The sequence below is a fragment of the Lissotriton vulgaris genome, chromosome 6 (genome assembly GCF_964263255.1).
Source record: "Lissotriton vulgaris chromosome 6, aLisVul1.2, whole genome shotgun sequence".
Lineage (NCBI taxonomy): Eukaryota > Metazoa > Chordata > Amphibia > Caudata > Salamandridae > Lissotriton > Lissotriton vulgaris.
The window spans coordinates 1,170,081,328-1,170,106,145 of NC_141694.1; the positions used below are offsets into that span (position 1 = coordinate 1,170,081,328).

A 24,818-nucleotide genomic window follows, 5' to 3' on the forward strand; every position below is an offset into this window, starting at 1 on the left:
CTATGTGAGCCCTCTCCAGGGAGAAGAAAGAAGTGAGATTCAGTGGCAGGGTAAAGGACGTTTGAACTAGGTCGCAAGAGGGTCCCGACCTTCAATCTCTTCCGGTAGCCCCAGGATGCAGATATTGCTCCTTCGGGAGCAACCCTTTAGGTCTTCTACCCTGTCCTTGAGGTGTTGGGCATGTTGCTGCAGATCACGGATGGCAAACTGGTTGTCCGTCACCGGCAGTGGCAAAGTTGCAAGTGTTTTCTTCCCGCCGGAAACTTTATCGGTGAGATCTCGGTGGTAATCCAGCAGGAAGCTTTACGCAGAAGCCAAGGAGCCCAGCTTAGCCTCAATGGAGACCCGAAAATGTTCTATGGCCACCAGCACCTTGTCCTGTTTGTCCAACATGCAATGTAATGTCGTGGCTCACAGCAACAGTGTGTTAGGAATGATGGAAGGCAGGTCGGCTGAAGCCAGCGACAGGGCCGGAGTGGTGGAGTGCAGTCTGCCCATGGTCGGTGACGCCGTGAGGTCTGGGTTCCCTTCCCAGAGCAAGGTTTAAGGAGGTATCAGGGTGAAGCCAAGAGGACTGGTGAACGTTGTGGTGATGAAAAGGAAAGATGGGTAGGAGGAGGGGCCCACGTCAACTCTGCCAGTAGAGTGTGATGGTCTCTCCACACTGAGTGGATCCGGAGAGCAGGTGAGGGGTGGCGGGGGTGAGTTCAGACGTAGCGCAATGTCGGTGGCACAAGATTGCGCAAAGATTCCTCAGTGGTTTGAAGCAAGTATAGGGACTGGCCACGGGCCTGTGCCACAGGGAGAGCTGGGTGGAGAAGTGGCGATTGGTATATGGGACCCCCCATGTGATCTCCCAGAGGGACCCTTGAGGCCGATGCTCTCAGTGGGAGCTCACCTCCGTAATGCAGGACATCTGAAGGGTCCCCAGGGAGTCTGTCACAGCAGCCAATGCGGCCGCATCGGCCCGTATTAAGAGCGTCCTTGCACACCTCGGTTGTGGATCTTAAGTAGGGCAGTAGAGTATGAGGAAGATAGACCGCAAGGCGCAGTCCCGCCGAAGAGTCCGCAGAGCCATCCTCAAGATGCAGTCTACCACATCCACACAGCCCTTGTCTGATTCTCCTGAGAGCTCGCCTCGGGACCCTCACTGTGGTTTTGTTGCCTCTGCCCCAGCGGGGGCGAATTAGTTGAAGGCCCAGGGGAGGGCCGGGAAGATAACCCCGATCCCTCTGCGAGAGTCGCAAGGGCCTCCGCCTCAAGTTAGTGGGTGCTGTGTCCCTCTGTCAGAGGGAAAAGCCTTGCGAGGCTCGTGGGGAACCCATCCATATAGATCAGAGCAGTTTCAGTTCCCCAAGGGGTGAAGAGGGAAGTTTAAGCTGTGTCGATGTCGGGCCAGCAACTTGGCGGGCCGACAAACAGAGCGTTAAGGAATCGCATGCTTCATCTTGGCGAGCCGGCCTTTGATATTTTCTGATATTATGTGCTGGAGACTTTAACACAATCACAGATCTGGGGCCTGGTAAATCTACGTACAATATTAGGAATTGTTCAGGCTGTTGGATGCTTCATGTACGTGGAGACAATGGCTAAGATTTTTTTGTAAAAATGTTTTGTGTCCAGGCTTCTACCGTGAGACTTGAAGAATTAATTCTGAATGTCATATCTACTTATGGCTTACACAAGATACACAATATTTCTTAATGAGTGTCGTTTATAAGTGCTTCTGCCAGTCATATTGCATTAAACAAAGAAAGAATCTTTCCAGACAACAGAAAAACAGTATTATCTTACCCAGTGAGCTCAAGACATTGTGAATATCTTTCATCACATTCTTGTAAAGTTCCTTCTGCCACTTATGTAAAAGCTTCCACTCCTCCACGGAGAAACAGGCAACAACATCGTGGAATGTACCTGACGTCTAAAACAACAACAGATATGTTACATCCTCTGTTACTCAAAGAAATATGCAATCTGCAATGAAGCCATATGCTTATTCGATCCTCTGCATTCACTCAATACATCACTTGTGCTAATATTACTGTTATTTATTACATTTCAGAGATAGACAGATGTAATATTAGCGACCACAAGGTACACAGTTGCATTGGTATGCGAATATGATTGTGCTTTCAGACAAGATTTGGAAGCACAGTATTTAGAAGGACAGGTAAATCAAAAGCCGTCAATGGTAAATATTCCTTATTCATTTTACTTGCTTCATGCAAAGGAAAAGATATAAAATAATCTTCTAATAGTACATTATCATATATGTAGGGTCGAAAGTCCCTGACTCAGTGCTCATGTTACAAAGGGCTCTTCAATTCTAGCGTTTTGCCACAGCCAGGACGTTTCCTTGTGCAAGAATCTCGATTCTCTTGGTCACTGTTTTCCATTATTCTTTTGCTCGTTGACACTTGCTTATTCTATTAGGTTTTCTTAGCGATTTTCAAGATCATCCAAAGTGGTACTTAATTTATCATGGGTTATTACCTTCCATATGTCCTGGCAGGGACATTATTAAAGGTTTGTGGCACTTGCCGCTGATTTTCTTGGTGTGTCGCAGATCATCTATCCCACATCTCTATGTCGGAATAGGCTGCTGGCTCTCCTACGTAATTCTGTGTAGTGGATCATAATTAAGGGTCCTGGTTAAAGGATTTCTTTTTTTACGTTTCTGTCTTTATTTATCCATATATTTTTTTGCCCTATTTCTGGTATTTATCCATATTTATTTTGTTTTAAGAGAAAGAATAGAGTCATAAAATGGTATATTTCCACCTTCATTTGGCATGTGCTTATACTATGATGCTTGCTGTGTTTTGGCAAATTAAGCAGCCAAATATAGTAACACACTACACCTAGAGGTAAATATCAGCATAATACTATAAATATGTGTTAACATACACCTGTATTTCGGGAAACCTTAACCTGTTTTTTTTTTAACTCCCCATGTTGTCTATCTGCTCCTCTGTTATCCTGGAATTCAGGAGAGACAGCATTTAAAAATAAATACAGACATGTATACATGTTTTCTGTCTGTATTTATCTGTAAACGTCATTAAAAACGGAAAACTGGGAGCCTTAATCATAATTCATTCCCCAAGTAAATGCAGCATGTACATGTGTGTTTGTGGGTACACGTGAATTGGTTGGGGTACCCCCGTGTAAATGAAATGGTTAACGTTGTAGAATTCTCTATTAGATTAGTTGTGGGCAAACATTGCTCTCTCTTCTTCTCCAGTATGTCTTTCCCACACTTCTCCTTTATAACCCTTGTTTAGATACCCCTTTGTGGAATACACTGTAAAGCCCACAGCACCACATGGATTTCAAATGCATTCCCAGAGAGAACCTTGTGTGCTCTGACTGAAACATCAAACCAGTTCCAGCCGGTTAAGGTAGGGCACGAGAGAGAGTTGCACTAAGACAAATGCTTTGGTTGGGTGGCCCGGGCCAATAGGCATAACGCATACAAAAGACTGATTTGTAATGCAAGTAGAGACTATTTACCTGGAAAATCTATGAGGGAAAAGTGACAGTTTCACCTGCAAAGGGCGGTCATGGAGATAAGGCTTCCAGAAAAGAGATGTACTCTGCCAGGATGGTTCACCCCCCAAAGTTCGGGGCGAACCATGAGTTTGATTGGACATTTGGCGATATTAACTGTCAACAAAACTGGATATAAATGATCCCCTCTCGATTACACAGCTTTCAACTTCTGACAAGCTGAAGCTAAAAACACCTATGTGAAGAAAGCACAAAAACAGAAACAGAATCCTCAGCTGTCTTTCTTTGAAGGGCCTGGACCAAAATCCTAGGACTGTGGAGAAGATCTATGCTGAGAAAGGAGTAGGCTACCTTATTTGCTTAGAGGTTTTTTGCACTGCCAGAGCTTGAGATCCTATAGGTGTTTCCGCTGCCAGAGGGTGCTTTGCATTAGTAAGAGTTACCAAAATCAGATATGGCACTCGGTAGCTTAGTGAACACCCGAGCAACCCGCACTTAGAGGTATAGCAAGCCTGAGGCCGATCTGTGACACCGTGGGGACCTCCCGTGAGGTGGCCCTGCCAGGACTGAGAGACCACAGACAGGACAGTTTGCCAACTCATGCTTTGTTTTGGAATTTCTGTGTGCAACAGATCCTCATGGATATAACATCCCAGTCTCAAGCACATGCTAAATTAAATGTCAGTGTTCAAAAACGTATATTTCGATAACAATGGCCTTTTTTATTTCTCGGCTAGCAAGCTGAGAAATAAAAAAAAAAGCCCATCAAAATACCAATACTATCATCGAATGTGCGTTTTTGGTCTCTAATATTTAATTTAGCGTGTGCATTTTTTGCATTTTTGATCATAACATTTGGGGGAGTAGGGTGAATCTCCCTACCTTTTAGAGCCCCCCAACCAAGATGGGAATACGTTATACATTTTGTGGGATTGTTAAGCGAGCGCCAGAACCATATCAAATCACCCCTTACGAAACTTAGATCCTCAAATCAATCTGAAGAAGCCAAAAGGTGGCATGTAGCGCTGTAAGAAAAAACAGCAAAGAAAACCATATTATAAGAATAACTATCCATATGTAAAGTTATCATGTTCAGAGAAACTAATATGCCGATTGGGAAGGCTCTCACACGTGGGTGTCCACTGTAGTTCTTTACAGTTTTATTTAAGGCAGGGCACAGCAGGCATTGTGAAAGGAGCTAGATCATTTCTGGTGGGTAGAGAGGATTGCTGGGGGTGAGTAGTAGCCTTTCAGTTTGCGGCTTTTGAGTGGTGCAGGTAAAGCAGAATTGGTATCCGAAGACCCCAGGGAAGGAATGGTCCTGTGCACATTTAAAGACATTTCAGCCCTGGCATTAGACTTCCTATTTTAAGGCTATGTGTAAATATGCAATTTCCATCAGCCAGCTCTTTGGTACAGTATTTATCCCACGTACACACATCACCTATTCAATTACTCACTCACTTGCAGCAGAGTACTCTACTCTTAACAAACAGAATTACTTTCAATGAAGAGCTATTCTCACATTAAGCTATCTAATGGGCCTCCTGAAGCTTTTAACAGAGTGTGGCAACTGCACCACATTGAGCAAGAAGAAAAGGCTGGTGTGTGCAAATAATTGATATGAGAAACAGATTGCCACCTATTATAGGCTCAGATTTCACAGCTATCTCCGCAGTTTACAATCAGCACCTGTGATTATATTTCTTTATTATTTGATTAATTAAGATCAGTACAATCACATAAATAAAACTGAATCCTTTAAAAAGTAGCTTAAAATATAGTGTGCATATATGCATCATTACTATAAGCAACTTTGGAGTGCAAAAAGCATTTTTTCAGTGTTCCAACCCAACAGGTAAGTAGAACAAATGTAACTCATTAAAGTGCAAATGATTATAAATGAACGGATAAGCAAGTCCTTACTTAGCGGCAGAATTAAAACCAGTAACGTAATAATTGTCCAGATTTGCTGCAATTCATATAACCGAATGATTTCATGAGTACAAAGTTCTAAGTCCACTAAATTATAACTAGACGTTACTTGGTAGCAAAACATTCACAAAACATGTCCATATGTGCTGAGGTGCATACTTTTGAATGGTTGTCCCCATTCAACCCTAAAAGAACATAAAAAGCCATGTAAAAATTAATAGACTAAATGGAACAGGAAAATAATAGTTCAGCTAATCAGCTTAACCCGTTCGGCGCTTATGACGGAACCGTTCCGTCACGCGCCTCGGGTGAGCTGTGCTAGTGACAGAACGGTTCCGTCACGGCCCGCTCGACGCTCCTGCGCGACGCTGATTTCGCGCCTGCGCGGCGCGTTCTATTGAGCGGGCGCGTTCGTAACGGAACCGTTCCGTCACTAGCACAGCTCACCCGAGGAGCGTGACGGAGCGGTTCCGTCACAAGCGCAGGTGAGCTGTGCGACCCCCCCCACCCCCTAGCACTGCGGTGGAATTGCCGCCGCAGTGAAGGGGTTAATGAGTAAACAACACAGTCCTCATTTAGGAAGCAAGTTAACGTATAAAGCAAAACACTGTGAGAAAGTGCCCTCTTTCTGCATAGTTGCCCCCACGTTTTGCTGAATTGCTGATGAGCTTTGACTGAGTATGCCCTGGGCTCCTGCTAATCAGGTACCCAGGAACTATGTTCTTTCCCTAAAACCGCATTGAAGTTTTAACTCAACTGACATCTCTGGCCACAGGTCAGTCCCTGGTAAATGGTACCACAGGTACCCAGGGCACTGTGACCAGAGAAGGCCTCTAAGGGCTGCAGCACTTATTGTGCCACCCTTAGAGGTCCTGTACCATTACAATCACACACTGTTTTGGTGCAGAACAAAGTGAAGACTTGACATGGCACACATTTGTGTGTGTAATGCCTACAACCCACTGCCCTGGCATAGATCAGTCACTCCTCTAACTGGATGCACTATACCAGTGGTGAGGGTACAGGTGCATGAGCCATGTGCCCCTACAGTGTCTAGGTCCATTCTTAGACGTTGTAAGTGCAATGCTGCAATTAAGAGTATATAGTGCTGGGAGTTTGTCATTACGAACACCAAAGCACCATAATGGCTACAATGAAAACTGAGAAGTTTGGTATCAAACTTCTCAGCACATTAAACCCATACTGATGCCAGTGTGGGATTTAATGAAAAATGCACATGGAGGGCATCTTAGAGATGCCCCCTGAAAACTAACCCACCACTGGTGTCCAGGCTGAGTGGCTGCTTTCAGCTGCCACCACCAGACATGTTTCTGGACCCCTGGGTTGAGAGCCTGCTGCTCTCTTGGGCCTGAAACAATGCACATCCTGGGACAAGGTGTCAAGCCTCCTCCCCAGGATGGGCAGGGTTCACGAAGGGGAAGTTTCAAAGCCTTGTGGCCTTTGTGAGCTTCCCCAGGCCACTTGCTGTTTCCCCAGGCCACTTGCTGCTTTCAGTATCTGTTCCCCACTGGTTCTGACCCCCACTTTGGCGGGAGAACCGAGGGAAAAACAAGTGAGGAAGAGAGGTGTGCCCACCTCTGCTAACTCCACCCCTCAGGTGGGGAGGCGAGGTGAAGCACAACTCTCAGTCCCCGCCATCTTGTAGATGGGTGGACTCAGCCAACCTGTGACAGGCTCATGCCCCCTCCCACTGGTGAGTGGCATTATAGGGGGGTGTATCCACCCCAGGTTAGGGACCCATTGGTCCCTACCTTTTACCTTCCTGTAATGCCCCTGACTATCTAGTATTTAAGGGCACCACTGAACCTTGCTTCCTCAGACAAGAACCTGCAACAAGAAAAGAAGAAGGACCGAACAGCCATGCCAAAGCTAACAAGAGGAAGACGCCCACTGGCTTGGCACCAGCCCTACCGGCCTGTCTCCATCTCGAACCTGCTCCTGCGAAATCCCGGTATGTCCTGTAGCCAGCAACATCGAAAACCCCGGCTGACCTTCCTACCTTCAACCACAAAGACTTTGTCTCACATGAACACCGGATTTGTTAATCTGCAACCTCTGGCTCCGGCCGGACACCACGATACGCCCCACTCTGCACCCGCCGTCTATGGCCCGAGCTGGCAAACACCACAAGGAGGTCCCCCAGGTGATCCTGACCTGAGATCCAGTGACCCCTGACCTGCCTCAAGCCTCCAGCCGACACCTGCAGCCTAAATCCGGAAGGTCTCTCCAACTGCGACCAGGAGCTGGTAAGAAGATCCGACCCCAAAAGGCACCCCTGCACCCGATGCCCCACAGCCTTGGGTGGCCAAACCAATGGTGCCTAACCAACGCCTAACTTCCCAACTTACCTCTCGAAGTGGTGGTCGCGCCCAGAAGACTTTCGTCCCCAAGCCTGCAGTGCGTTTGCAAACCGGATGTTCCCTATTGCAAACAACAGGATGCCCGACGTCGAAAGAGCATCCTGCACCCGGCCGCCCTAGTGCCGCTGAGGGTGCACCTTTGGTGCTACTTTGTTTCTCCATTTGCCCTGAGCTAAAGTCCAGGAGCTTTGCTCCCACAAAAAAGTGTCCTGCTCATCAGCAGCCACCAACCGGAGGCCGCCTAGCTCCAATTGGATAACATTGGGCCTCAGAACTCTGCACCCAACCGCCCTAGTGCCACTGAGGGTGTAACTAGAGTGCATCTTTGACCCTGGGGGACCCCTGAGTCTACCCTCAGAACCTCAACTCCCACTACCAAATACTTACCTCAAAAAGGATAACACCATTTTTCTCCACAGGATAACACTGACTGTTTTTCCCTGTAAAGTTTCTAAGTGTGGAGTTTGAAAACCTAAAGAAATTCTTTAAAATTGTACTGTTTAACAAAAACGATTTTTTCTTACCTGTTTACAGGAAATGTCCCAGAGTAGTATCCAGGTGTACTACTCTGAGTAAGAAAAGTAATCTAAAAAGTAACTTACCTGTAATCTTACTGAAAATCCCATTTAAAGTATATGTACTGTATTTTGAAAAGAATTGCATTACCAGTAACACTACTGTAATCAAATCAAAGTACATTTACAATTGCAATCCAAACTGTGTTACAATCTGTATATTTACTGGAAAGTACTTATCACTTACCTCTGCCTGGCTTGCTTGGTTCTAGGAAATAAAATAACTAAAAGAATATTTTTTATACAAAAACAATTAGTCTGAAGTTCAGTCTTTGAGTGTGTGAATTCTTTTGCTGACTGAGTGCGTACAACAAATGCTTAGCCCTGTCCTCTGATACTGCCTTACTGCTCGACCACACTACCACAAATAGAGAGTGAGGTGCTATCTAACTTTACCTCTGCCTACCTTTGGGGTTCCACTGGACTCTGTGCACACTATACCCCACTTTGGTATAGTATACACAGAGCCAGCTTCCTACAAACACTTACTGCCGTGGCTCCGAAACATACAGTTTTTTCTCAGCCTCAGCCAAAAACTTGACAAATTGGCAGATGAGTGGAATATAATTGCCAGATAAACACAAACTCAGAGCTTGGTGACACATTCTTACCCCTGTTTCTAAAAAAAGTGTCTCAAGCTATATTATACAGGAGTTTAAAAGACTTGTATATTAACACACTATATGCAGTAGTCTTTCCTCAGATTAGCCACAAAGTCTGCATTTACTGTTTGGCCAATCGAGTAACCATAGCGGAGTCCCCTTCTAAGTTGGAGAAACACCAAGTCTTAGCCTCAGGCATGAATCTCGTATGTCGGGAGAAAAATGAAAAGTAAGGTACGGCTGGATGCCCAGAGTTCATAGGAGCTGATATTTGACCAGGCAAGCTTTTTTGCTGCAATAGCTATTGTCCACCTGAAATGAAAAATATTCAGTTGATTGATTAATGGGGTTCTTGAGTCAATCTGCAGGCATTTGAGTAGGCCAATGATGCTCAAGCCTAAGGCTTGGAGGGCTCCCATCAAATAAGTCTGCCATGGGCCAGTATGGGCAGTGTTGGTGATTGCTAACCAGCACATGTTGGCTAGAGACCTTGTGTCCGATGAGGCCAGGGAATAGGAGTGTTTCAAAAATGCTGCTTGGTGCTCTAGATCCTGCCATCGATGGCCAAACTCTAGTCAAATTTGGGCCCGGCCAGTATACGTCAATTTAAATCCAAAAGACCAATTTTATTGTCTTGACCGATAGCAGGTCCAATAATTTGGCATGCTTCCCTTAAAGAATAATTGAGCCATAAGCTAGTGCTGGAATTAATGTAGCTGTCATTATATTCACACAGTGGGCATAAGATGGACATGCCAGTTTGTCATGAGGCGCCTTTAAGGCGAAGATGTTAGTTGCAGCTTTAGCCCTGAGTAAATGAAAGTAGCTCCTGAAGGAAATGTTGTAATCAAACAAGATGCCAACTTACTTGTAGCTTTCAACTGTTTCAATAAGTTTCCCTCTTGAGTACCGGGACGGTGATCTAAATGGAGATACTCCAATTATCATGATCTTAAATTTGTTTATATTAAGCTCAAGATAATAGACTAATTTATATGCATCAAAGAAGTTGATTAAATTCTGCAGTCGTAAGTAAAACTGCATCATCAACATATTGAAGGTATTTTAAGGGAATATTAGACAGCATATGAGGATGAGTATTAGATGTTTCCAAATGTTGATTGAGGTCGCCATAAAGAAATTAAATAAACAGGGGGAGAGAATGCAGCCCTGTTTTATGCTGTTTGAAGTTTATAATCTCCGAGTGAGAGATGTTCCATGCCCCATCTAAATATGGACCCAAGTGTTTGTATGAAAGCATATTATGAGGTCTACGTCTGTTACAGCAATTACATGATAATTTGCAGGTGATTCCAGTGGGCCACGCTTACAGATGGGTTACAAGATACTTCTTGCCATGACTCTGGGATGGTCTCAGTCAAGATGACTTCATTGTAGAGGGGAGTCAACACCAGTTTACTAGCAGCACCTGTGCACTGACTTGATATCAGGTCACTAACTATAAATGGATGAATGGAAGGATGATCTGACGGATCGATTAATGAATTATATAAATGTATTCAGCTCACACTACACTTTGTCCCCATTACGAGCGGGACAGAAGAATCCCTCACCCAGGGGTTACTGTTGCTGGGTGACCCAGTATATTTCTGCAAGAGGGGAGTACAAGGTATTTGAAGAGTGGTAAGCTCTCTGGAACCCCACAGGGAATGTCCCACAAGGTAACCTGAAAGGGTCCCCATTTCACCATCCAGCGTCTCTCTCACAGAATGGATTTAAAGAGGTCTAGTCCCCCCTCACCTCTATCAATCTAGAGAGCAGCACATCATGATGTGAATGCCGAATGGAGCAGGAAGCTCCTCGAACTCCAGGATGCCAAAATGTCCTGTATCAGTCATAGTGTGGACTGTGTCTAATGTGTCCAAGGAGGTTAGCTCAGTCCTGTGCCCAGGACAGAAGCCAAACAGCATTGGAGCTAGAAGCATATGTTACTCCCAATGCTTGTGAAATAAGTTGGTCGTAAGGTTTTCTTGATTCTTTTTCATGACAAGTGGGCCTGTAGGTGGTCTGTAGTAATTTGTAACAGATTTTGAAAGTGCTGGAATGACCCCCTAAGGGGTATCTCCGCGCTATAGAAGACAGGTATGCAAGGTCGAAGCCCCTAGTAGAGAAATATTTCTGTCTTTAGAAGTTTCCTAATGAGAAGGAGATTGGTTTTGGAGCCAAGTGGGCAAAAGTTTTGCTCTCGGTTCTCAATTTTCTAAAGTGGCGGACAACAAGCAGCCCTTTGCCCTCAGAACGCATAGATCTGACAGGATGGTAGGGTATACGTTTTTCCGCTAGACAGCTGGGGCTACCGCCATGAAGTGCCTTGTGTCCAGGAAAGACATGACTTGGCAGTTCGGGCTGAACTGTTCCCACGAGGCACAGGGTCAGACTGATTTGCATATGGCCATGTCTGAACTGGGGTGGTGGAGTGAGCTAAAGAATGATGATGGATTAAACCCTGATCAGTTGACTGGGGGTGAGTGTTTGATTTGCTCAAGCGCTCCTTCCATCATCCCCTTTGGTATCGCTTTGTGAGCTAAGCAGCAGATTTTAAATGTTATCCTCTGGCAGATGGGAAAGCAATGAAGCTGCTTCTGCAAAGGCCTAGAAGATGTATATATATTGAGAGCGACGCAGCCTGCTGTATTCTGAATCACCTGCATACTCTTCAAAGGAGATTCATTAGCTGTAGCCAGGAGAGCGTTGCAGTAATCAAGATGGTTTATAACTAAAGCCTGAATCAGAGTTCTGAAGACTGATGAAGGGAGCATCTGGAACACTCTGCAAAGAAGACTCAGCGTATGGTAGCAGGTACCAGAGGTTGCCATGACTTGGTCTCTCATGGACAGAGAGTGATCCAGTCGAACCCCCAGGTTTTTAGCCATGGGCTTAAGGCAGGGAGCTGAGCCCAGCGCAGCAGGCCACCAGTCTGGGAACCAGATTTTCTGAGCGGAACCAAACAGCAGAATCTCGGTCTTAGAAGCATTTAGCTGGAGGCAGTTATCAGTCATCCACCCAGCTATTGCTAACATGCCCTCTGCGAAGAGACGTTTGGACGGGTCTTTACCATTATCAAAAGATAAAAGCAGTTGTGTATCATCTGCATAGGAATGGGGAGTAAACCTTTGGTCTCTGATGATTCCTGCAAGGGGGGCCACATACATATTAAACAAAGTGGGGCTGAGGCAGGAGCCCTGGGGAACGCCTTTAATGATCTTCAGAGTGCGAGAACGAAAGGGACCCAGGTTCACTGTTTGAGTGCGCTGATCCAAAAAGTCTGCAAGCCATTTCTGCACCTGCCCCTGAATACCAGTCTCTCTTAATCCCTGAATTAGCTGTGGTTGAGAGACCGTATCAAATGCAGCTGTCAAATCCAACATAACTATCAGCACTGCCTTATTATTGTCCAGGGCCAATTTGATGTAATCTGTGACACCTATAAGAATCTTCTCAGTAGAATGGTTAGGTCTGAACCCCGACTCAGAGGGATCAAGGTAGCCTTGAGACTCAAGATAGGCCATGAGCTGAGTGTTGATATACCCTTCTAGCATTTGACTCATGAGTAAGAGGAGGAAGATCAGGCGGTAATTTGCCAATGTATTGGTGGGTAACTGTGCTTTTTTCTGGATTAGTAGCACTTGAGCCGCATTAGATTCCATTCCAGGGGAAGAGACCCTTCCATCATAGAGAAATTTAGGATGGAGCAGACGGAGAGAGCTAATAGCGTAGCAAGTGACACAAACAGATAGGCTGGCATGATGTCAAGAGAAGAACCTGATTTAGCAGTTCTCAGCATGGCTTCAACTTGTGGTATCGTTGGTCGGTTCTCTTGTAACAAATGTTGTTTCTTTTCCAACAAAGGAGTGGCAGTAGCTTTCTTGAGGGAGTGGGAAAGGGGCATTCCTGGAGGGGTAAGTCCACCAGTGATCTAACACAGGGGTAATCTGGTCAAAAAACACATTTTTTCTAACATGACTTCTTGGAAGTGAAAAGTGAGTGCCTGTGTTTCCATTAATATGTGTGGCACAATAGGGGGCCAACGGGCTAAGCAGCCTCCCTATATTTCTAGGAGTTTACTGGCAAATGCATTATCAGTGTTGTTGAATATCTCTGGTGACCACCACCTTTATTTAAGGTCCCTGAAAGGAATATTAAGATCTGTTGGAGATTTAAATAACTTTTGACCTTGGTTTTGAACTGTAACGATAGTAGTGGCTCACTGTGCCCAATGGGCCCCTTGAGCCTAGACAATTCCATTGCTTTAGGGTCTTCTTGTGTCACCAAAAGGTTGCTCCAAACATTACAACTAGGCTTGTCATTGGTTAGTCTCTTCTTAACTTTCCTCTTCACCCCCATTTACTTTGGTTCCAACTCAGACCTGGTTTTTCTGGGACAGATGCTTTATCCGCCACTCATCTGCTGGTCATTCTACACCACCTAGCAGCAAACCTTCCTTATAACTTTTTCATTATTGATAGTGAAAGAGCCAGACCTGTATGTTCTAGATCTACTCTAGAACCTCAAGTCGATGGTACTTTTTTCTCAGCCTGAGAGCGTAGATGGGAGACAAATCGTTAACAATGTCAATTAATTCCGTTGCAGTTCTCTAGGCCCATAATAATCACAGACTCCAGAGCAGGCTGTGCCACCTTAGATTTGAGACAGACATTCCATACGCTCAGATGGGACTACATGTTCCAAGCACTCAAACGATTTGGTCTCCCCCAGGATTATTTAAAGTGGGTCAGGCTCCTGTACACGTACCCTACAGCAAGGGCCCACATGGGTCGGCATATCTCAAAGGAGTACCCGGTTGATAAGGGCACCCGGCAGGGATGCCCTTTATCCCCCCTGTCATTTGTGCTAGCCCTGGAGCCCTTGGCCCTTAGGGTATGGCTGTCGGTGGCGCAGCGGCGCATATGCCTAGGGCAAACTACACACGTCTGGTCCGCATACGTGGATGACATTACTCTATATGCCGACGACCTCCCTTCTCTATCACCCATCCTGGGCATTGTTGATTCTTTTGCACAGCTTTCAGGCCTTAGAATTATTGACAATAAGTCTTTTGCCTTCTTTTTCCTGCAAGGGGACTGCCCGGAGACGATCCAGTTTGGCCCTCATTCCCTAACGGTCGCTGTGCATACTTTTAAGTATCTTGGTATACAGGTTTATTGATCAGAGCCAGACCTCATTGAGGGTAATCTAGGCAAGGCCATTAGATCGCTCCTCTCACAGGTCACCTTTTGGTCCTCCCTACCGCTATTGGTGTTGGGCCGAGTAGCGATTTCGAAATTGGTAGTCCTTCCCTGGTTATTATATTTTTTCACCAACCTGCCGGTTGTGATCCCGACCTCGCTGCTTAACTCCCTGAACACTACACTTTCCACTTTAATTTGGGGTAAAGGCTGCCGCAGAGTAGGGCTGACCAAGCTGCAGTTAGAAACTGATAAGTGGGGACTAGGTGCCGCAGATCTCCAGGCTTACTGTTACGCGAGCCAATTACAATGGCTATCGTATTGGCTGGCAGGGCGCAACTTACATGAAATAGATTAGTCCCCAGCTGATGTAGACCGACGACGACTTCATGCACTGATCCTACCGCAGGCTAAGATCCCGACAGATACCCCGCTGCTCTTGCGCACAGTGCTCACCATTTGGAATAAGGCCACACTTTACACCAGTAGCTGACTTACTTACTCTGACACCACACCACTTCTTGGGATCCCTACCCCCACTGGCCTCCTCACTAGGAGGAGACTGCTCCCTTGGGTGGAAGGTGGGGTAGCCACAGTGGGTGACCTATTTGATGACAGCACACTTATGGACCACAGTTATTTTGTCTGATGTAGGGGAGTCACGGATGCGTTATACTTACTGCATTCCGCACTCTTGCAATATGTAAAGAAACATTGGGCCCCCGAAGGGATGAACGCTTCTTCCATGAAATGGTCTTCATGACCTACCTGATGGGAGACTGACGTCATCTCACCAACTGGCTCTACAAAGGCATTACCATCCACACTAGAAGCCTGCTAACGGATTTGCGCAATAAATGGTCCGCAGACCTGGGGACAGACCTGACAGATGGGGACTGGTGCAGGGCCTTGGCATACCCTAGGAGAATCCCTCAGAACGCCAAATTCAAATTCATTCACTATATGGTTTTACACAGGGCATATCTCACCCGCATCTATTGCAACATATTTTCCCGACCACACAACACTGCTGTCCTAGATGTAAATTAGAGGATGCTGACTTACTACACATGATATGGCAGTGCCCTGTGCTTACTCATTACTGGTCAGAGGTACTATCCTTGCTTGCAGCTGCGGTTGGGATCCCCGTCCCAGGGACACCTGCGGTGTGTCTCTTGGGACTAATATGACGCCCTAAGGCGCAGAAAGTACAATTCCGCTTTATAGATTTGGCTCTACTTCTGACTAAGCGATCCATTATCATGAGGTGGAAATTGGCCACGTCCCCACAGCTTTATGGCTGGCATTGGGAAGTGGTGAGATGGTGTGGAGCAGAGAGTGTTGCTACTCGCCAGGAGGAAGCCCGGGGATTGCGCAAAAAATCAACTCTCTAGATTGGGACAACATTATGGAAGCGTTCAAGGCCCTGGCGCCACCGCCTGTGTCAGTAACTCGTAATTAATAACCATCTTCTTATTTAGCCCCTGTTCCCACTATTAACGACCTACACTATACTGACTGTGACCCTGCATCATAGGGTGCATACATACACTTTGAACTTTTATATGCAATCGGACGTAGCTAGTAGAACACCTTGCCATATGAGCTGTGAGTGGACGGTGCCAGACGAAGTAGGGGGAGGGAGGGATGGGATAGTTGTGTTCATATACTATATGCTTCCTGTAGAAGATGATGCACGTACACTGTATGGCGATTTCACTGTAATGTAGTATTGTGTATAATTGCAATAAGCTGTAATTGATGGGTTGAAAATTGAAAAATTAATAAAATGTGTTAAAAAAATAAATAATCACAGACTACTAAATAAAGTTAGTTAAATTATTACAAAGCAAAACACAACTGAACGTACAGACACCTGAAGACAAGGTTATAGAAATACATTTGAACTAATATAAGGCCAAATCTCTGTATAAGGTTAAAGCGGTGCAGCATGCACAAGAGAATTAATTCAAGAATCAGCACACAAAAGATCAAGGAACATGTGGTCAGGTTCCCTTTCATCAAAGGTTGATGGAAAAATAGCATTAATCTATCCCTACACTAACATTAACATGGCATCCCTAATTAAGCCTTCTTCGGGGCAGGATAGGTTAAGGTTTCAGTGTGTGGAGTCTTGCTTAGAAACCTCTCCACTTCAGTGGGTATGGAAACATGAAGCTACTGAAACAGAGCTCATTCTAAGAGGCGCGCTCTACAAAGGCAGAGAAGAAGTGGGGCTCTTTCCCTACTTGTATTGCTCCAATATCACAGATGTCTACCCCTGATTTCTTTCAGGTCACACCAACCGATCATGCCACGTTCTCATAGGTGCTTTTCCACAGGACGGACCACAATGACCTTGCTTCCCAGGCCTTCACCGGTGAGAAAATGCAAAAGTCTTCCTTATTGGCAGTAGCTCCCAATGTATACTCTTCTCTCCTTGCCTACCTCCTAAAACACAGAAATTATTCTAACAACGAAGCTTCTTCCACCTGCAACACAAACGTGAGAAAACAGAATCTAACACACACATGAAAATCAACTATTAATTCTAATGCAAGAGCTTCCAGTGGAAATGCATTTCAGGCCTACAAATGCAGCTAACAGAACAAAAATTAACATGAATTTTACAAAGTTATATCGAATTTGAGATATGCACAGTTAATATATTTATCTACATGTAAAATTGCACGATTAATAAACACATGTAATAATAAAATGATTGTCATTTGCACAACACAAACGTTTCAGTTAATGTTTTCTGCTGGTTCCATTTGATTTTCTACTGAATTCTTCAAATATTCTACATTTTGGCATAAACACATCACATTCATGTTATTACACTACAAAATCTTAACACTTAGATCAACCTGACAAATGATTATATGCAGCTGTTGTCTACGCGTGTGATTATAATGCATCTCTACAATGAAAAATTGATTTTGTGCTAAATCATCAGCATTAACACCCAACATTTTATTTATTGGCCAGGCATGAATGCTAGACCACAGACCAGTGGAAGGCCACCAACCACAAGTAAATCATCATCTGTCAGCACATAGACATAGCCAACTGCACTCTACAGGTGGCACTTGAGACAATTACCAGAACCTTCCTAACAGAGCAAGGTAAACACTGTCTCACCACCACAAAATAATGTGTGTAATTTTTATATCTATAAATAATAGCGCCTATGGGGAGAGTGGTGGTGCTCGTTCGCTGCTATCTCTGGCTCCTTACGTGAGACTCGCTGATTTTGGGGTATTACGTTTTAGAAATTGTACTTGTATTTGTTTTAAGAAACTCAATCTTAACAAGGAATTTTTAGCCTTCACTCATCTCCACTCACGCATCACGCATTTCCGGACTCCGGGTGGAATTCCTAGGCTGCCATTTTGTGCACGGCGTGCTCTAGATGTCAATGGGCTGTGTGCCACAAAGCATGTGCGCTGTGCGGACGCGCAGCGGATGCGCACAGCAGGCGTGCTGCTGGCACGCCTAAGGCAAGCCCGTCTGCGCACGTCAGCGTCCCAGAAGCGGCCAGCACCAGCCAGGCTGCCCGTTGCCCCACCAGATCCACCTAAGGTTTGTTTGGGGCTGATGCGCACCAACATTTTGGCAAAAGGGGAACACATGGGAGTGTGCGGCCAAGATTGGAGGGTCCTGGACAACATGACAAGGACTTGCCAGGTTTGCAATTACCGATTTAACCACACCTTTGATATTACTTCCCACCACATTCATGTCCCAGGTGTCCCTCTGAACTCCCGGCGTATTCAGGCTGCTTTAAGTAACACTCGGTCCCTGGTAAAGCATGCACTGGACATCTTCGAGCTACTGGCTGATAGTCAGCTAGACCTGCTATTTATAACGGAGACATGGCTCAATGAGTTTTCGGCCCCTGTTATCACATTGGCCATCCTGGCAGGTTATAAAATTGCCAGAATGGACCGGAAAGTAGGCAGAGGAGATGGGGTGGCGGTAGTATTTAGGGATAACTGGACTTTTTCGCAGGCATAATCTTATGACATTAAGGATGGGGAAGCATTGGACTTCACCCTCACTATTTCACCGCACTTTCTTCTTGAGGCTACACTAACATATTGTCTGCCTGGCCCCGCGGGCTCCTTTTTAAAAACTCTTGATGAAGCCATTGTACCTAGGCCTTTGCATTATGCTAACTTTTTGCTACTTGGTGACCTCAATATCCATCTGGATTGTAAAGAGGCTGCTGACACTAGTGAACTGAACGATTCTTTAGACCTCGCCCATTTGACCCACTGGGTTAATTGCCCTTCACATTGCAGGGGTCATACTCTTGACATGGTCTGTTACAACTTTCCTATAGTGGTTCAGGATCCCCTTCCAGTCACCTGGTCTGATCACTTATTAATTCATTTTTCCTGGTCCATTACATCTTCTGATCCGCCTCTGAGACTATTCGAAGGCAGACCACCCCCACGCTTGGAGCTGACAGCTTTTGGCAGTGTTCTGACTGAAATACGACCGGCACTTGTGGGAGATTGTTGGATGCAGTAGGAGGTTTTCATAGTTGGATTGTGAGAGCAGTGGAACAGCTGTCCACACCTCAGGACCACAAGAGAGCAAGAATGACCCTGTCTAAACCCTGGTTCTCTAATGAACTAAAAGAACAGGAAAAAGCGTGTAAAAAGCTAGAACGCAGCTGGCGACAAGCTTATTGCCCGTTGGCCAAATTAGCACTCAGGAAATGTCAGAATAGCTATTATGACGCTGTTAAGAGTGCCAAGGGCCTGTTTTATGCGGAGCGCATTGCTCAATCTAGGAACAACTCAAAGGAAATATTTTTGATTGTCTAGAACTTTCTGAAGTCGGTTGCAGAATGCAAGGCCGCTCCTGCCTTTAATTCCTGGTGCGAGCAGCTCTCTGATTTTTTTTATTGAGAAAATACAAGCAATTCAGGATAGCATGGGGCCGGCTGGCCCGGGCCTGGCGGAACATTCACCCCAGGCAGTCTGGGAGCCTGTTCGTGCCCACACCGCTCTGACAGCATTTACGCCCATCCCTTTGGCTGATACTCTGGCTATTCTTAAATAACTTAAATCAGGGCCCCCAGCAGACCCCTGTCTTGCCAGGCAGCTGGCAGCTGTGGCGGAGGTAGTCAACCCCGAAGTTAATAATATCAATAACCTGTCTCTGCATTCAGCCACGGTGCCTGAAGAATGGAAACAGTCTAAACTATTCCTCCCTGTTAAAAAACCTTCATCGAACCCAGACAAACTGGCTAGCTACCGACCAATCTCATTCCTACCGTCTGTGGCGAAGGTATGTGAGAAGGCAGTCTACAAACAGCTGTCTGCGTTTGTCGAAACGTCTGATACTCTTCACCCGGCCCAGTCCGGCTTTAGAGCCTCATACAGTACAGAGACGGCTCGGGTCGAGATGACGGAGGCTATTAGGGATAGCTGTGATGCTGGTAGCAGAGCAGCCCTTGTTTTACTGGACCTCTCTGCAGCATTTGATACGGTTCCTCATCATCAGTTACTTGCCCGTCTGTCCAACATCGGAATTTCAGACCTGGTGGGTGACTGGATTGAATCCTTTCTGGTCAATAGAACACAGCAAGTGTGGCTACCACCTTTTTCGTCCACACCGAGAAGTATTACCATGGGTTTTCCACAGGGCTCAACATTGAGCCCTTTACTCTTTAATGTTTATGTGACACCACTGATCTATCTGGCGGAAGGGTTGGGTGCCAAAATTATAGCCTACGCTGATGACACCCAGCTGCTTTTTACATGGAAAAAAGATGAGGTATCCGTGGACTCAGATGAAGTTTTTAATTGGCTAGCGCGGGCCCAACTTAAATGTAATGAGGATAAGTCCGAGGTCCTCCTCTACGGATCCTTCCTGATGAATTTCAGGGATGACCTGTGGCCCGAGGGTTTCCCTATTCCAAAAACCATGGGAAGCCCAGTAAAAAACCTGGGGGTATGGTTTTGTGAGGACCTCAGATTCCTAACTCAGATCAACAAACTGGCAGGAGTGTGCTTTGGCACACTGAAACTCCAATGGGCTACTGACCTTAGGGTGACTACACCCTTGGTGTGCTCACCCCATGTGGGGGAGTGAGCACAATCCCCACTACTGATTGGGGAGTGCCTGCTATCTGCAAGACGGCAAGCACTGAAGAGAGGGCTTCACCTCGCCTTCCCCATCTGAAGGGTGGAGTTGGCAGAGGTGGGCACAACTTCTGGGCTGGCTAGTTTTTCCTGCCTGTCTTACTGCCGAAAAGGAGGGGAGACAGGAAGGGGGCCTGCTCCTGCTAGCAGGAGCGGCTGGGGGTCGCATTACTAAGGCTGCCAGGCCCTTGAAGCTCCCCTGCCACAGTTGGCTCTTCCTGGCCAGGGGGAGGTGTTAACACCTTCGCCCAGGAAAGGCTTAGTTTCTGGGTTCAGGGAGCGAAGGCTCCCACCCTAGAGGTCCAGAAACATATTTCGTAGTGGCAGGCTGGTGTGTACCAGTCAGGGAACCCACCAGAGGTAGGTCATTTTTCAGGGCGCATCTCTAAGATGCCCTCTGTATGCATTTTTCATTAAATCCCACATTGGCATCAGTGTGGGTTTAATCTGCTGAGAAGTTTGATACCAAACTTCTCAGTTTTCAGTGTAGCCATTGTGGTGCTGTGGAGTTTGTAATGACAAGCTCCCAGCACCATATACTTTTAATGGCAGCACTACACTTACAATGTCTAAGAATTGTCTTAGACACTGTAGGGGTACAGGGCTAATGCAACTGTACCCTCACCACTGGTATCGGGGACACCCAGCTAGAGGGTTGACTAATATACGCTAGGGCAGTGGGTTGCAGGCATGGCACACAGGGATGTGTGTCGTGTTGCGCTATCCCAAACGTGGGTAGCGTCACCAAATGCACTCAATGAAAGAAATTTCAAAAACGTTGTTATGCGTTTGATGTTGATTTATTAAGGAAAAGTTTTTTTTGATCTTGATGTTAAATTCACATCATAAAGTTCATGAAAAACATCTATGTTCAATTCTTATAATTCGTTCGTGGTTTCCCAATGCATTTCGGGCCGAATGCTCGGTTCAAAGGAACGTTCCGTGTGTGGTGGCGGGATCCCGCCACCACACACAGAACGTTCCTTTGAACCGAGCATTCGCTATGATATCGAAACTTTTTTCATCGTGGAATTGAGAGCGATCCATGTTAACAAGTACTGTTAATCCCCTGATGAAGGGCATTCGGCCCGAAATGCATTGGGAAACCACGAACGAATTATAAGAATTGAACATAGATGTTTTTCATGAACGAATTATAAGCAATGAACATAGATGTTTTTCATGAACTTTATGATGTGAATTTAACATCAAGATCAAAAAAACTTTTCCTTAATAAATCAACATCAAACGCATAACAACGTTTTTGAAATTTCTTTCATTGAGTGCATTTGGTGACGCTACCCACGTTTGGGATAGCGCAACACGACGCATCAATTGGTCGTTTAGCCCTCAAAGGATTACCAAATAGCACCTACCGAACTTATTCAAAATCTTATCCTTCAACCTAAACAGGAGTGCGATTGTTCTACCTCCAAAGCAGTAACACAGGGATGTGTGCCATGTCGACTCTTCACTTTGTTCTGCACCAAAATACACAGCCTGCAAAGGCAGTGTGTATGTGTGTAAAGGTAAAGGGCCTCTAAGGGTAGCACAATAAGTGCTGCAGGCCTTAGAGATCTTGCCTGGTCACAGTGCCCTGGGTACCTGTGGTACCATTTACCAGGGGCTGACCTGTGGTCAGAGATGCCAATTGGGTTAGGTTTGGGGAAAGAACATAGTTCTGGGTAACCTGATTGACAGGGACCCAGGGCACATCAAGTCAAAGTGCATCAGTAGTATGGCAAAAGGTGGGGGGGTGGGAGGGTTACTGCAACAGAAACCCACTTTCCTACACAGACCTGGACTGGGAGTTAAAAGTGAGCTAAAGAACGATGATGGATTCAACCCAGATCTGTAACTGGGGGTGAGTGTGTGAAGCATTTTAGTACTCCATCCATCATCTCTATGTGTTTGCTTTGTTCGCCCTAAGTTAGCAGGGTATGCCCAGACGTGGGTCCCTTGCTCACTTTGCTACTGGATTCAAGCTAGGATTGCCGATGAGGGGTGAAACCCCGAAACCGGTCCCAGGATGCGTGTTTCCGATCCAGAAAAGATCTGGCTTGGCAGTTCAGGCTGGACTGTTCCCATGAAGAACAGGGTCAAAACTGATTTGCATATGGCTGGGTCTGAACTGGGGTGTCGAAGTGAGCAAAAAGAACGATGATGGATTCAACCCAAATCAGTGACTGATGGTGAGTGTCTGAAAAGTTTCAGCACTCCGTCCATTATCTCCTTGTGTTTGCTTTGTAGACTAATGTAGCATCAGGCAGCTTGCAACCCAGGTAGATATGTAGTATCCTGGTTGGATCTACTAAAAAAGCATGGGAATCACACAAGCATGCTTACATGAATACATTTATATGCATCCATACTGCATGCACAAACCTAACTAGTCACTGTCACCAGCGTTTGTATCACAGCAGTTGCGACACGTCATTATCCAAGAGAAACACACTATAGGAACAGAGATAAATGACAGCTATTTCATGTGATCTGCTATCTCAATATGTTTGGAATACAAAAATCTGTCAATGAATACATAACTAACCAACAGCATGGAAGCTTTCCACGAAGGGTTGAGAGTGACATCATGGATGAAAGCAAAGAATAAACTGCCTAAGTCGCTCTATAACCAGACAGAAAATTCTCTTCTCAAGTTTGCCTATATATAATTTATATTGTGGGCAGCTTCCTCCTTTCCTCCTTAACCGGCGAGACAACCATAATTAATATTTGTTTTTAATTGGTGGAAGACATATAGGGTGCTTGTGGCAGCCCTTTCAGACTTCCCCTTAGGTTCTGAAAACATGAGGAAGACCATGAATGTTTTGTTACTTACCTGTAATCTTTATTACCCCGATTAGGGTCCTCCCCGTCCCAGTCCTTACTGCGTGAGGCAGTCGTGCCTCCACCCAGCCAATCAAAATGCCAGAATTCAAAAGCTTACATACGCCCCTCTCACCTACCTCCAGGCCTGTTATCAACAAGACTCCGACACAAGCACTGCGGGAGGGAGGGAGGGAAGAGGACTGGGACAGGGAGTACCCTAATCGGGGTAATGAAGATCACAGGTAAGTAATAAGACATTACCCTCTCATGAGTCCTCCCCGTACCAATCCTTACAACGTGAGGAACTCACAAGCAGAGAACCAAGAAAAAACGCAGGACACCAGGGATCCATTTAAAAGTACAAAACTTTAATCAATAAATGATCAACGAACAGCAGCGGTCAAGACGTCAACAGGAAAATTGTCAGCAGAGGCATGTAAAACATCAAGCCGATAATGTCGCACAAATGTGTGATGGGACTGCCAGGTGGCTGCCCTACAAATCTCCTGGATAGAGACCCCCGCCGCCTCAGCCCAGGAAACAGACACAGAACGCGTTGAATGACCCTGCACCTGAGACAGAGGAGGTAGATCCAAAGACTTATAGGATTGGCAGACCACCAAACGCACCCACCGACTGATCGTAGAAGTGGAAACCTTCTTCCCCTTAGTCACTCCCCCACAGGAGACAAACAGGGCAGGAGAAATCCGAAACTCAAGCGAATGTTAGAGCTAAATCTCGAGACCCCTACGAACATCCAAGGAAGGGGGAGCAGGGGAATCTCCCTCAGCAGGCAAATCAGGAAGTATCACCTCCTGCTGCAAATGAAAACTGGAAGAAACTTTAGGAAGAAAAGCTGGGTCAAACCGCAAAATAACCAGATCCTGCAGGAACTGCAAATAAGGAAATGAACTGAGTAAGGCACCCAACTCACCCAACCGGTGAGCGGAGGTGATGGCCAGCAAAAAAGCTACCTTAGCGGACAACCACAACAAATCTGCCTTCATCAAAGGCTCAAAAGGGGGCAACTGCAGACCCTGCAAAACAGTAGGCAAATCCCAATAAGACACAAGCATGGGAGAAACCAGTCGACGAAGCCAAAAGCTCCAAAGAAGCCAACTCACCAAAGGAGCAACAGCCTACAAAGAGGCCCCAGGACCCCGACAAGCACAAACCGCCGCCCACTGAGCAGGCAAAGTGGAAGGGGAAAGGCCCTTTAAAAAACCATCCATGAGAAAATCCACAATAGAAGCAGGACCCCCAGCACAGGATCTACCCCATGGGAAGAACGCCAATAGACAAAGGAGCCTCAATGACGACCATGGCACTTAAGGGTCGACGGACGACGTGACAACTGGATGTCACAAGCCACCACAGAGGAACAGCCCAAAGATTCCAAGGTCAAAAGCTCAAGAGCCAAGCCATCAGCTGCAAACGACGAAGACAAGGCAGAGACAGGAGCAGAAACTGAAGAGGAGCTGGAACCAAAGGAAGCCGGATACACTGACCCTCCGCCAGCTGCAACAGGAAAAGAAAGCAAAGGCGTTGAGGCCAGAAAGGAGCAATCAGTAGGACCGAAACTCTCTCTCCCCCGAATCTTCTTCAGCACCCTTGGGAG

At 46.0% G+C, this 24,818-nt stretch overlaps 1 protein-coding gene across 1 annotated transcript in view; it reads right to left on the reverse strand.

Annotated features, from left to right (window-relative positions):
- LOC147708587 (uncharacterized) overlaps window positions 1–24,818 on the reverse strand; it is a 148,133-nt gene that overhangs the window by 110,956 nt on the left and 12,359 nt on the right. The window contains exon 2 of the mRNA XM_086927263.1: window positions 1,795–1,921. Within this exon, the coding sequence (XP_086783389.1) occupies window positions 1,795–1,921 (127 nt within the window). The remainder of the gene's footprint in view (window positions 1–1,794; window positions 1,922–24,818) is intronic.